Source organism: Amphibalanus amphitrite, unplaced genomic scaffold (assembly GCF_019059575.1).
Source record: "Amphibalanus amphitrite isolate SeventyFive unplaced genomic scaffold, NRLGWU_Aamphi_draft 000378F_arrow, whole genome shotgun sequence".
NCBI classification, from domain to species: Eukaryota; Metazoa; Arthropoda; class Thecostraca; order Balanomorpha; family Balanidae; genus Amphibalanus; species Amphibalanus amphitrite.
In genome coordinates, this window is record NW_024881872.1 from 218,575 (window position 1) to 232,180 (window position 13,606).

Below are 13,606 nucleotides of genomic sequence, written 5' to 3' on the forward strand. Positions count from 1 at the left end.
CAGCGTATCTTCCAGGGCACCGTATAAGCTTCGAGGAAAGCTATGTCACCCCCCACCAAGAGTATAAAGAGTTCACACACCTGTTGTGAACAACAAGCCGGTACAGGTGTACAACAAGACAGGTGCACATTTCGCTTAGTCTGCTTCCCGAAGTGCATACGTAACTATTTGTTTTCGCCTTTTTCGCTCGGTCTCCTTGACAAGAAGCCGTTTAACCTATCGTCCTCGGTTCGTCTCACACGTGTTTCTATACGGCCCAATCCATATAGACGTCCTGCTCACTTTGCATATGATGCAACGCCGCTGCTTCGGCAGCTTTATGATGCAAGACGGGGCCACTGGGCTTAGGGCTAGTTTGCATCACCTACCTTCTGAAATATAGTCGCGCACGCTTTGGGATGCTACAAACATGTTACAGATATCAGCGTTGGCTTCGTGTCGGGTCGTGGCGATGCCGGTGGAGTATATCCGGGATACCAGTAGCGGTCAGCGACCATCCAGGATCTAGCCTGTATAATCGGATGGAAATAGAATGAGACCAATGCGGAATTGGCTGCACATATATGTCTTGGGAATGTTTGAGCTGGGTCGTGCCATGGCCCACCTGTGTGCCAATGCGCTAGTGTGCGAACGTTCGAGACAGAGGCGGTTATCGACGAGCGCTGTGGACACAGTCTATCTTATCGTGTGTCGGTCTTGCCTGTCGCCCACGGTTTCACTCTGTGACCCATCCGGGTGTCAAAACGTGCTCAGATAGGGAGGCAGGGGAGGCAGCACAGCCCACTCACACTGGGCCTTACCGTATAACAGCAGGAACATGACAGCAGCAATCAGGGCGCATCCTACTAGCGCGCGCGGCCCGAACAGATGTTTGGAATGGGATAAAATCGATCGGTAAACAACCGTCCGAACGCAATCCCGTAGTTGAATAATAAGCTGCAAAGGGCAAAAGTATTTTCGTGTTATGTGCGACTGTCTAAATTGATTAGTTTCGCTGATGTTTAACAATCTTTACTGAGTGTATAGTTGGTAAAACAGCATCGGTATCCTCCCCTCTCATAATTTATATTTCGGCGTAAGACAACACAAGGCGGCTGCGGAACAGCACCAACCGAATGTTTTTTAAAAGTTCGCAAAGTCATCTTTGATGTGTGCTGTGTGGCGTGCATGCTGTGTATCCTTGCTAAAGAAAGTGGCACCTCGGGTTCAACTGCGCAATGTATTGATAGTGACAAAGTGAAAACAGACACGTTTTGCCGTTGCTTGTTCCTCAATATGTGTCGATTCTTGTGACACACACCCTGCACAATGGCTGTTCAGTGTTCAGTTTCCCCAAAGCGTTCCCAGGCGACAATTCTGGGTCGCTGTCTGTAATGTTGCGTGCAGAGAACAGGACAAGAACACAACGAGGTCGATAGTAATCCCCTGCCCCTCTGGCCTTCCGCCTTCGATAGCAATCAAAATTTGCGTACCGATGCCAGTCAACATAAATCGCCGATAAGGTAACGAGCCAAGTACAATGGTCAGTTTTGCTTTATGTGACTCAAGAAGCGATAAGCCACGGCGAGGCACAATCCCTTATCGATAGTGATAAATTGTGTACGGCTGATCGTGACGTGCAGGCTGTTCTTTTTCTCTTGCATCCAAATAGGTCGTCAATGAGCCGTCAATAAGCATGTTGTCAATGCACCACGCCGAATTCTATTGTCCGTGCCACTTTTTTGTTGTGCAAGAAACTCTTTATTGATTGCGATAATTGATAGCCTGAAGCCGTTCCAATGTATCTGAGGCGATCCTATATGGACTACGGGTCCGGTTTTCGGGCGGCGGAGTCGCCCGCTCGGCCGCTCCGTCGGGAAGGAAGTGCGTAGTACCGATTCAGAGGCGAGGCGGCCTGCCGGCTGCCGGACAGGCGTTTGTCTCCTCGCGCCGGTAGGGAAACAGCTACTTGTTCAAAGACTATCTTAGGGAAGGAAGTTATCTCGTTTTAATTCAGGAAATGGGTACGCCCACACCAGTTTTGGTGTAGCATGGAAAGAATCGCAAAAATGGTCTTTCACGGAAAATTGCTTGATCTAAGGCACATTTATTACACTCTAGTATAACACTCTATAACACTCTAGTTACACGACCACATTTATTACACTGTTTTATCATAATCAGGCATTTTGAAAAGAAGTTGGGGGTGGGGGGCTTGCTTTATATGTGTCGCAGTATTCAGGTCGCATGAACGTCTATCGAATGCATGGTTCTCAGTAGCCAGTTACCTATGCTGAAAGAGGCGCTTGCCGAATTCATGATATTCAAATACGTTGCACTCAAGCCGCGTTGATTCGTGGGAGGCCTTCCTCATAAGGGTGCCGGGGAAATATCAAACCATTCATTCGAGTAACCTCCTGCGCAACAAGCCCAAAGCTTACGTAATGTGACCCGTATATCTTCATTAAAGCATATTGCATGGGATTTACCTAAGCACTACGGCGACGTTTGCGTTCCTTGAACAACAACGACGCACAGCGCACTGGATGGGAGCGTTTGTGTCTCGAATTCGATCCCTTGAAAAGCCACCTCTCCCTCACCGGCCTCCGTCCCTGCCCGTCTGTTCAGTCCATCCCTCTCTACCCCGCAGGGCACGGCTGACCCTCCCTCCTCCCTCGCTCTTCCCGCCGACTCCGGCTGCTCTCCCTCGGCCGGCTCGGAGGCCGCAGACCGCCGCTGTCGCCGCCGCGGGGCTAATCATGCATCTGCTGCTATCTGTTGCTGCCATCTGCATGATGCAGCAGCAGCAGCGGCGGCGGCGGCGTGCCGAGGGCAGCGGCACTGCACGCCGCCGAGGCCGGCCCGGCGTGTGACCGGTGCACGCGCCGGGAGAGAAACACGAGCGGGCCGGGCCACACCCGCTGCCGCTCTCCGCTCTCCTCTCCCAGCCGCTGAGCTGGACGGGAGAGGAACACGTGCGGACGGAGCCACACCCGCTGTACACTTCCCGCGCGGGCTCCCGGACTGTGCGTTCCTCAACCTCTACTGCCCGATCTCCACGCTTCTCTTCTCGCTTTTGCAATCAGCTCCCTGCTCCCCTGCTCCCTTCTCTCTCCTCTCTCCTCTCTCCTATCTCCCCAGTCTTCCCTCCCTCCGGGGGTCCGGCCAGGTGGCGAGCCTTCGTGAAGGACGGAAGGTCGAAAAGGAGCTCCTTGATTCACGACGCGCTCACCCAGGCTGTGTGATGATTATTCAGCTCACACTTCTCGTTAGGTGCGACAAACCTCTCTGGAGTCTTGGGATGAGCTTCACGTAATCCGCGTTGGCGATAGCGTCACTCAGTCCGATAACGTTATTCTTCGCCTAACGAGCGAAGGCCGTTCATCACTAGGTCTGAGGCATGTCTTCCGATGCTCTTCTCCTGCCCATATTCGTGCTTAAAATAATAATGCTTTAAAACCTATACCAGCGTGAAAGCTTTCGAAATCGACCATTCAGAGATCGCCGCTCTAATTGTCAGGCTATAAAATTGATGAAGGCTGTGGCCTGTATTGGAAGCCCATAAAAAGCCCGGTGTACCCGTTATATGACCCACGTGACCGGTGGGCGAGCTGGCGGAAACCTACATCTTCGGCACTTGACCGTCTTCTGTGGTCAGCGAACGGCTCATAAACGATATTGCGGGGCCCAGCTACTTGCATTTGGAGTGGATAAGCGGCTTAATAACCGGCACCTCTAGCTTGGCGGGCGTGCGGTCTGTAAACTGTCAGCTCTAGCCGGAGGCGGTGGCGGCGCCGTTGGAGGCAGCGGCGGCGGCGGCGGCGGCGGCGTCATGTCAGTGACTCGCCGGTTGGCGGCCGCCGCCACCGCCGCCGGCCGCCACGCCATTAACCGGAACATTAATTTGTGAGCCGGCTTCAGATGGAGAGAGATACCGGGCCGAACCAACAGCGGCACGGCAGCAGGGCCAACGGTCGGTCCCGGCCACCGGCGCCGCTACCTTGCAGCGCACTTCACACGAGTCTGTCTCCGCGTCAGGTCACACCAAGGTCACTCGGCGCACGCGGGGACGCCAGCGACAGCCACCGGTCAAGCACGTTCTCACTACTTTACACATTCAGCAGACATCCAAAGCTGCTCACTTGTCCGAAGATCACCCAGACAGCCAGCGTTTAGGATGCGCGATGTGGCCTGCGGCCTGTTTTCGTTGCGGTCTAATCATTTACCCGGACAGCCGGGCCGTGGTCACCTTTCCCATGACCCTGTGTGGCGGCGGCGGCGCCTCGCGCAGCTGACGCAGGCGCTTCTGAACGCGGTCGGTGCGCGGTGCGGCACATCAAACCGCTGACCGAGAAGATATCGATAGCCCGTCGGACATCGATCTCGCGCATTCATTCCGCGCCGTGACTAACGTGATGTAAAGCGTGCGAACACAGGCTGAATTACAGGCTCGGAGAATCTGACTGATGCATCGACCGATAGCATGCGACCCGAGAGGCTCCCCTGCGTGACCTGCGTGATCTGTGTGACCCGGCCGACCCATGTGACCTGAGCGACCCGTGTGCTCCTCATTCGCTGCGACCGGTATGCGTGACGTGGCCTCTCTGTTCGACAGGTGACCGGCTATGTGCTCATCTCGTACGTGGACGTCCGTCGCCTGGTGCTGCCCTCGCTGCAGATCATCCGCGGCAGGACTCTCTTCAAGCTGAGCGTTCGCGACGAGGAGTTCTCACTCATGGTGACCATGTCGAAGATGTTCAGCCTGGAGATGCCGGCCCTGAGAGGTGAGAATCGTTCGCCTCAAGGAATGAGAAGTGTCGGGTGAACGCGGTGCGCTGGGCCGATATGTGGTAGGAGGATGTGTTCGTGTTTGCTACTTGTCGGCGCTGTGGTCGCCTACCAGGCATTCGCGTGATATGGCCATAGTGGGCGGGAGAGCTCCACTCGCGAGCATGCAATGCCCCCACCTCAGCTGTTTGTTGAGCTGCCGAGCCTCGACTGAACAGTGAACACCCAACGGCTTCACATTCCTGCCAAGTTTTAGCAAAACAAAATGCTTATCCGAATATGCTTGGGAATATTTTAATGTACTGACACGCGGATTGTTGGGGCGCCTTCTTTGATCATATTGCACATTCCTTCGTAGGGGCAATGACACTGTTTTCTTTTCGTGTATCAACTAGTGAAATGTCTATTTGGACGCAAATCAAGGTCGTGTGCAGTCGGATTAACAACAATCCCCGTGGCGTCCTTGGCAGATATTCTGGCGGGCAGCGCGGGCTTCTTCAACAACTACAACTTGTGCCACATCAAGTCCATCAACTGGGACGAGATCCTGACGGGGCCGGGCGCGCACGACGTCTACGTGTATAACTTCACCGAGCGCGAGCGTAACTGTTCGAGCTGCCACCCGTCGTGTCCTGCCGAGGGTGGTTGCTGGGGACCGGGGCCCGACAACTGTCAGCAACTGAGCAAGATCAACTGCTCACCGCAGTGCCACGGCGGTCGCTGCTTCGGCCCGGAGCCGCGTCAGTGCTGTCACCTGTTCTGCGCTGGAGGTTGCACGGGACCCACCCAGTCGGACTGCCTGGCCTGTCGCAACTTCTACGACAACGGCGTCTGCAAGCAGGAGTGTCCGTCCATGATGCGCTACAACTCGATCACGTACTCGTGGGAGCCGAACCCGGACGGCAAGTTCGCGTACGGCGCCACCTGCGTGAGGGAGTGTCCCGAGCATCTGCTCAAGGACAATAGCGCTTGCGTACGTGCCTGCCCTGCCAACAAGAAGGCCAAAAATGGAGAGTGCGTGCCGTGCAACGGGCCATGTCCCAAGACGTGTCCCGTGGACAAGCTTGAGATCATCCACGCTGGCAACATCGACAAATTCAAGAACTGCACGATCTTGCAGGGTTCGCTTCAAATCCTTCAGCACTCTTTCGATGGATACCAAGAGATCTACGAAAACTACACCTTCGGCCCTCACCACGGCAAGATGCATCCGAGCAAGCTGGAAGTATTTAGCACCGTCAAGGAAATCACCGGATTCGTCAACATCGACGCCTACCACCCGGAGTTTCGCGACCTGGGCTTCCTTCGTCGTCTGGAGGTGATCGGTGGGCGCTATCTGCACGAGTACTTCTCAGCTCTGTATGTAGTGAAGACGTCCCTCGAATCACTCCGTCTGGACTCGCTGCAAAAGGTGCGCTCCGGAGGTGTGATGATCGTGGAGAACAAGAGACTCTGTTTCGCTGAGGGCATCAAGTGGCAGGCCTTCATCTCACGGGAACAGAAATCTCAGTCCTACGACGTCATGGTCGACAAAAATCGCAACGCTTCTGAATGTGGTAAGTACCAAGCAATTGCCGACAGACTTTAACTGGTCTCACTGTGCAGAGATGTCGGTAAACTCTGTGTTTCCTTATTGGTAAATTGCAAAGCTATGTAATCCGTTATACTTCCCACGGCTGTGGCCCACCCATTTGCTCACCGTCCGCCGATAGACCTCTCAATAGCCGTGGGCCGACGAGTGTGACGTCCCACTGCGTTCTGAGAAGTGTCGCCGTGTGGTGCTGTCGGTGAGAGTCGTGTTCGCTTGCAGCCGCCGACGGCCAGGTGTGTCATGAGCAGTGCACCGAGGACGGCTGCTGGGCAGCCGGCGCCGACAGCTGTCTCCACTGCAAGCACTTCAGGGTCGGAGAGCGCTGCGTAGAAAAGTGCGACAAGACACTTGGGTAAGTCTGCCAAGAATGCGTATATACGTCTTCTTGCTCAACAATATGCATGAAATAAGGATAACATATTTCCTTGAAGCGTTGAGGCGAACCCTATATATGCCTGTTTATACGTTTCAAATGCTACTCAGGGGTGCTGCTGTCTTGTTCATGAGCAATGGTGACACATGGTCACTACCCTCTTTGCCTAGCGTCCCGCTAGTCGCTGGAAGCCGGATCGATGGTCTCTCAGAGTCGTGTATGTCAGACAACTCCTCACCGGTCTTTGATGCCGTCATCCTTCCTGGTATTGTGTCCAGCAAGGATATCGATCACCTTTCGCGTTCCATCACCGACCGCTACAGCGAGCGGTGTCGTGCCCAGCAGCAGCCCCTAACCGATGTCCCTCCTCTTGCAGCATGTACCAGAAGTCCAAGGACACTTGCGCTATCTGCCACGAGGAGTGCGACGGCCCGTGCACAGGCGAGGGTCCCGGACAGTGCGATCGCTGCAAGCACGTCAAAGACGGACCCTACTGTGTGGCACAGTGTCCATCTACCAAGTACAACTCTTCGGGCGAGTGCCTTCCCTGTCACGAGAACTGCGTGGGTGGATGTTCTGGGCCGGCCAACACGGTCGGAGAGGGCGGATGCTTCAGCTGTGAAGGAGCCATCGTCGGACCCAACGAGGAAGTGGTAAGTGCCGTATGTCCTTTGACACAGCGCAAAGGCGTCAGTTGTTTGTTCAGGCCGGACTGGGCCAACAGCACGATGAACATGATGTGTGGGTGGAGTGGTTGGTGTGCGGCTCCAAAACTGTCGGGAGATAGCCTTTGGCTCGATATTTTATTCACAGCTGTGTTGTTTTATTCACAACTCCAAGGGGCAGCCGATTGAGGCATCACATGTAGCGCGCCGTTTCTCATCTCGCAGCTAATGCGTAGTAGTGGTTCGCTCCACATTTGCATGTATTGTCACCCTATAATGGACCGCGGTGGGCGGTCCCAGTGCGCCATTTGCACCTGCCACACCGGTTTTGTGGCGTCCTCGGTCTGAGCGACACCTCGCGGCATTTGTGATGTCACCTTGGCCGGGATACAGATGTCGCCGAAGCAGTAATGTGCTGGTAGCGGACCGCTGCACCTGCAGACTGTGCAGCGCACCGCCAGCTCTGTTTACCTGTCGAATTCCTGCATTCAGATGCGCGCTGCGCGGCCGCTCGGCTGAGCTTTACTGTTAGCTTCGCTGCAGATGCCGCGTCGGTATCGCCGGCAATTTGCATGCTGCTCGGTGCGCTGCATGAGAAGCGACGTTCGCTGACGATTTGCATTCGAGTGTTTCGTGTAAACTGAGAGAGCGAGGGATGTAGCGCTGAAATCATGCGCGATCCTAACAGTATCGTCCGAAGGTGACGCCTTCTCCGGTCTCGGCTGTCGGCGCGATAACAGCTAGCAGGACAGTCCCGCGCCTCTCGCTGACTGAGGGGCACCCAGTATGCTGTCCGTCGTCAGTGTGATAACGTCAGGTGACGTCACCGATGTCTTGGCTCGCGTGTGACGACGTCGTGTGCTGGTGGTCCACAGGAACGCTGTCTGAACGTGAACGAGACGTGTCCGATGGGGACCTTCCTGGAGTTCGTGGCACCTCAGAAGCAAGGACGTCTTCGGCCGTTGGCAGGCAAGAACATCTGTCGTGGGTGCCACCCACGCTGCAAGAACTGCACCGGCTTTGGGTGAGTACGGCAGCTGCTGTCTGGAGCTTTTCCTGTGACGATTGTTTGCGTTGGGGACATTGAATGGGGATGATACCCATTTCTTACGTTTAGTTTCAACAATGGGTGCACGAATTGGGCAAAAGGATCAGTGAACAATGCATCTTTGACTGAACAAAATCAAAGCAATACTCACGCAATCAGTTCTCATAGCTCATCAAACATCCTGCACGTTTCCCATTGTTGACCTACGTCGTCTTGATCCGCAGCTTCCATATCAACGTGTGCCACGAGTGCGTGCACTACCGCAGCGGCGAACAGTGCGAGGACGAATGTGACGTCGACTTCTACGTCGACGAAGAGCGTCATGAGTGCCTCCGCTGCGCCGCCGAATGCCAAGGCTGCTACGGGCCCGGCCAGCGCTGCAAGACCTGTCGAAACTACCGCATCTACCTGGTAAGCAGACGGCGACACAGATGTCGGCGCGTGACGAGCGGCGCGCAGCGGTAATGCAGACGTTTGGTGCATCACTAACGGTGATGGCCCTCGCGTCGTGGTGCTGCACCGCTGTCGCCGATGTGTATGTATAATTGTATGTGTTCTGTGCTGGCCGGAGACCTTTTGCGATCAGATACGGAGTTCACCCGGACGGTTTACATAGATGTCATGCAAAACACTCCGTGTGGGTGCGCCGTATGGTTGGTCGAACATCATTGAGCAGGCTTTTTGACAATATTTTTACGGGATACCAATGAGGACCTGCCAGAGCTATGGGTGTTATGCGAGACATTTGTCTATCGATGAGTCGGAACATGACTATCGCATACGCCACGGTTTCCGCCCTTGTTTTTGGGTAGCAGGGCAGCATCGGTGTATGTAGCGTTCTTGTTGAACTAATAGCTAGATGATGTTAGTATACCCGGACAACACTACATAGACACCACTCATTGATGAATATATCACCGCCTCTTCCTCCCTGCTCTCAGGATTCGGCGGACGGCTCGTCCAACTCGTCGGCGTTCAACTGTACGACGCACTGCCCGGAGTCTCACCCGCACAAGATCTTCCCCGGGGACGACCAGCCGCCGTACTGCTCCACCGAGCCGGGCGTGCTTCCGCTGCATGGCGCCGAGGACAGTGTCACGATCATTGCCAGCTCCGTCTCCGTCACGCTGGTCTTCCTGCTCGTCATCGTCACCTTCATCATCTGCAAGTGCCGCAGCGACCGCAAGAAGGAGGACATGCTCAAGATGACGATGATGATGAGCAAGGAGGGCCTCAATGAGCCGTTGAAGGTGACCAACGTCAAGCCTAACTTGGCCAAGCTGCGTATCGTGAAGGAGATCGAACTTCGTAAGGGCGGTATTCTCGGGTTCGGTGCGTTCGGAACTGTCTACAAAGGCGTCTGGGTTCCCGAAGAGGAGAACGTCAAGATCCCTGTTGCCATCAAGGTCCTCCGTGAGGGCACGGGAGCGGACACCAACAAGGAGATTCTGGAGGAGGCCTACATCATGGCGTCGCTGGACCACCCGAACCTGCTGCCCCTGCTGGCCGTCTGCATGACCTCGCAGATGATGCTGGTCACCCAGTTGATGCCACTTGGCTGCCTGCTCGACTACGTGAGGAACAACCGCTCCAAGATCGGCAGTAAGCCTCTGCTGAACTGGTGTACGCAGATCGCTCGTGGTATGGCCTACCTGGAGGACCGGCGACTGGTCCACCGGGATCTGGCCGCCCGTAACGTCCTGGTGCAGACGCCCAACTCTGTGAAGATCACCGACTTCGGTCTGGCTAAGCTGCTCGACATCAACGAGGAGGAGTACAAGGCGGCTGGTGGCAAGATGCCCATCAAGTGGCTGGCCCTCGAGTGCATCCAGCACCGCATCTTCAACCACAAGAGCGACGTCTGGGCTTTCGGTGAGTTGAACGGAGGGAGGTTACATTTTGCTATCGAACGTGCGTCGTGCGGTGGAATTTGTTTTATCTGTGCTTATCACAGTTGGAATAGTACCCTGTAATTCTTTATTCCTGCTCTGTTGTGGGTGACGGGTTGTGAAGCTGGAGAGTCGTGGATGATTGCACTAATACGCTTTTAATGCGTTACGACAGATCCCTTTTCGAATCGTAACAGTTATTTCGTCAGCTTTATCGTTATATATTATTATTTACGTTTCATCGTTTTCCAGGTGTGACCGTGTGGGAGCTGCTGACGTACGGAGGTCGTCCGTACGAGAACGTACCGGCCAAGGATGTTCCCGACCTACTGGAGAAGGGCGAGCGGCTGCCGCAGCCCACCTCCTGCTCCATCGAGGTCTACATGATCATGATCAAGTGCTGGATGCTGGACGCCGACTCGAGACCAAGCTTCAAGGAACTGGCTGACGAGTTTGCCAAGATGTCTCGCGACCCGGGCCGGTACCTGGTCATACCTGGAGACCGACTGATGAGGCTGCCTTCGTACACACAGCAGGTGAGATAACGCGACGGCTCGACGATGTTCCCCTAATGGAACAGAGTGGTAATCCGCCGAGCGAATCACCATTTGCATATTGTATCTGATCTTTGCGACATACCATGGGTTTAGCAGAGGTATTTCTGCGGTGATTGGTGGCGGAGATCCTTCTCGGTGACGATGTACAAGCGTTGCTCATCGGCGACCCCCCTCCCCCCTCCATTACCGCTCATCTAACCATACCCCTCCCCTCGCAGGATGAGCGAGAGCTGATGCGATCGCTGGCGGCGTCTGCCCTGGACGGACCCACGGACGTACTGGTCAACGCTGGCGAGTACCTGAACCCTCAGGGTCCGACGGGTTTCAGCACAGCGGCGCCCTCACTCCGCTCCGGATACCCCGCTTCGTCGCTGGCGACGCTGCAAGACGAGCACGACGAGTGGGGCCGCGCAGCGTCGCCGGCCAGCAGGGCCATCGATCCCCGTCGGCGACCCACCGACAGCAGCAAGTGCCGGTCCGGCTCGGCGTCGTCCACCCCTGGAGACTGCCTGCAGGGACTCGGTGAGTGGAATGCAAAGATCGCAGGAGGAGTAGGGGGTGAAGGATGACAGGAAAATGACTGGCCAGGCTGTTAGTGCGATGTTTGTGATGCATTTTAAGCACCTTCGTGTATGATTATTTTAACCGTGTCATAATCATTTCTTCTAGGAACGTTAGGAACGATAATGGCCGAGTATCGTTTTCCTGTTATGGACTTTATAGCCGACATAAACAGAAAATGGCGCATTCCGCCGCCCGTGCCGATTTTCCCGTCATCACTGGGTAACTGACGGGCCACGCTCTCCGCCGGCTCAGATTGCGACCAGGTGGACAACGACTGTTTCGAGCCGGCCGGCTACTCGTCCCTGCCGGTGGGCGGCGCCGCCGGCGGCTCGGCGGCCTCCTCCGGCCAGGCCACTGTGGGTGGCCTCAAGCTGCACCTGCCGCTGGATGAGGACGATTACCTGATGCCGTCCAACGGCCAGCAGGCCGGCTACATGGACCTCGGCGGACACCAGAAAGGTAAGCAAGTTGATTGTTGTATTGACTTCCTCAGTGATTTTGTATTTTCATGATGACTCACTAGGCTGAACGACGTGCAAAATCCATGCAACGTAAGTCTGGGTGGGTTTTCTGCGAAGTAGTTTACCCGCGAGAGTAGCCATATGCAATCGATGGCGGTTTTATACCTGAGTTCTATCTGGTCTCTAACGCACGCGCTCGTCTCTCCGCAGGTGACGCCGCCTCCTCTCAGGCGAGCTGCTCGGGCGAGCACCCGTTCATGCTGAGCATGGACAACCCCGAGTACCACATGGTGGCCAGCCGAGGCCTGCTGCACGGCTCGCTGGCCGGTGGACCGCCGCACGGCTACAACCCCAACGGCTACGGCCCGGGATACGGCGCCACGGCCACCTACGCGCCGCTGTCGGAGGCCAGTGGACCGACGTACGCCTCCGGCCGCACCTCCGGCCAGCCGAGCTCCTTCGCCGGCACGCCGCCGGTCAGTGGGGCGTTCGGTGTCACCGGCGGCCCGTCCACCGGCGCGTACCCGAGCACTTCCCTGCCGGGCGGCGGGTTCCCGCACAGTGCGCCGCCCAGTGTGGCCTATCCGGCCTCCTCCGTGTCCAGTTCTGGAACGTTCGCGAACAGTGCTCCGCCGAGCGGCGCGTACCCCCCGTCTGGAGCGCTGCCGCCCGGCGGCACGTACCCCACCAACTGCTACGGGACCTCGTCACCCAACTCTGTGGGCGTGCCGGTGGCGGAGGGTGCCGCGAGGTGGGCGGCGCGGCGGGCGGCCGCCGAACAAAACTATGATTATTACGGAGACGAGCGGTCGGCAGAGCCGTCTGGAGACGCTGAGGAGTGCCCCAGTGAGACGACCGTGTGAGCGACCGGCCAGGCGGCGCCAGCGTCGCCCCAGTGTGCTGCATTGTCTGTGTATTACTGTGCCAAGTGTGTGCGGCCGGGACGGCGGTGGCGGTCCCGGCCCGCTGTTTGAAACGAAGTCGTGTGTGTCTGCTGGTCGGCTGGTGGAAACTGCGTGCCTAAACGATGATTCAGTGTTTTGCCGATCGTGCCGTTACTGTTTTCACTCCATGTGCCTTCGTCGTCTGTGCCTCGTTAATGGGTGTTTGACTTGTGACCAAGGGACTGCAGAGTGGCGGTTCAATGTGATAGGGAGTTGACATGGGCTACCGCCGTGCCGGGGATAGCAGGGATATGTGGGGGTGGGCGGGAGGGAGCAAATGATACGACAGCCTGTTTTATACAAATGTAAGACGATCCGTGCCTTGTCAATATAGTACTTTATCATACTCGTAAAACTTGTTTCCTTGTAACTGGAAAGCTATCTGCATTGGGTTTACCAGAATACACACGGCTTTACGAAGTACCCATATACAATTATTGCGCAATAAGGATGAAAAAACAAATGTAGAGATGCGCCTTCAAGTATAGCTTAACGACGAGCCACAAACTGTTTGGCAGTAAAAAATGTTTTTAAAAAGCCGACCTTAAACATCAGAAACCATCTGAAACATTATCGTAACAACATACAATTTTGAACGTTGTCAGCAGATTGACCCATCGCCACGTCTCATAAGCTAATTCTGAATCCATGGACATGGTTCATGTCAAAACAATGTATACGAACCAGACCACGATCTTCTGACCTCTCGTAGGGTTGACCCGCGTCGGATTGTGTCCAGTCACGCTC

The 13,606-nt window shown here is 55.7% G+C and overlaps 1 protein-coding gene across 2 annotated transcripts in view; it reads left to right on the forward strand.

The window, feature by feature from the left end:
- LOC122389998 (epidermal growth factor receptor-like) overlaps positions 1–13,214 on the forward strand; it is an 86,163-nt gene extending 72,949 nt beyond the window's left edge. For both annotated transcript variants that reach the window (XM_043382558.1, XM_043382557.1), the window contains 11 exons: positions 4,595–4,763; positions 5,238–6,323; positions 6,578–6,710; positions 7,108–7,384; positions 8,272–8,420; positions 8,669–8,855; positions 9,386–10,316; positions 10,586–10,869; positions 11,109–11,412; positions 11,707–11,913; positions 12,126–13,214. In XM_043382558.1, coding sequence (XP_043238493.1) covers positions 4,595–4,763; positions 5,238–6,323; positions 6,578–6,710; positions 7,108–7,384; positions 8,272–8,420; positions 8,669–8,855; positions 9,386–10,316; positions 10,586–10,869; positions 11,109–11,412; positions 11,707–11,913; positions 12,126–12,778 — 4,380 coding nt within the window. In that variant the 3' untranslated portion in view covers positions 12,779–13,214. The remainder of the gene's footprint in view (positions 1–4,594; positions 4,764–5,237; positions 6,324–6,577; positions 6,711–7,107; positions 7,385–8,271; positions 8,421–8,668; positions 8,856–9,385; positions 10,317–10,585; positions 10,870–11,108; positions 11,413–11,706; positions 11,914–12,125) is intronic.
- The last annotated feature ends 392 nt before the right edge of the window (positions 13,215–13,606 follow it).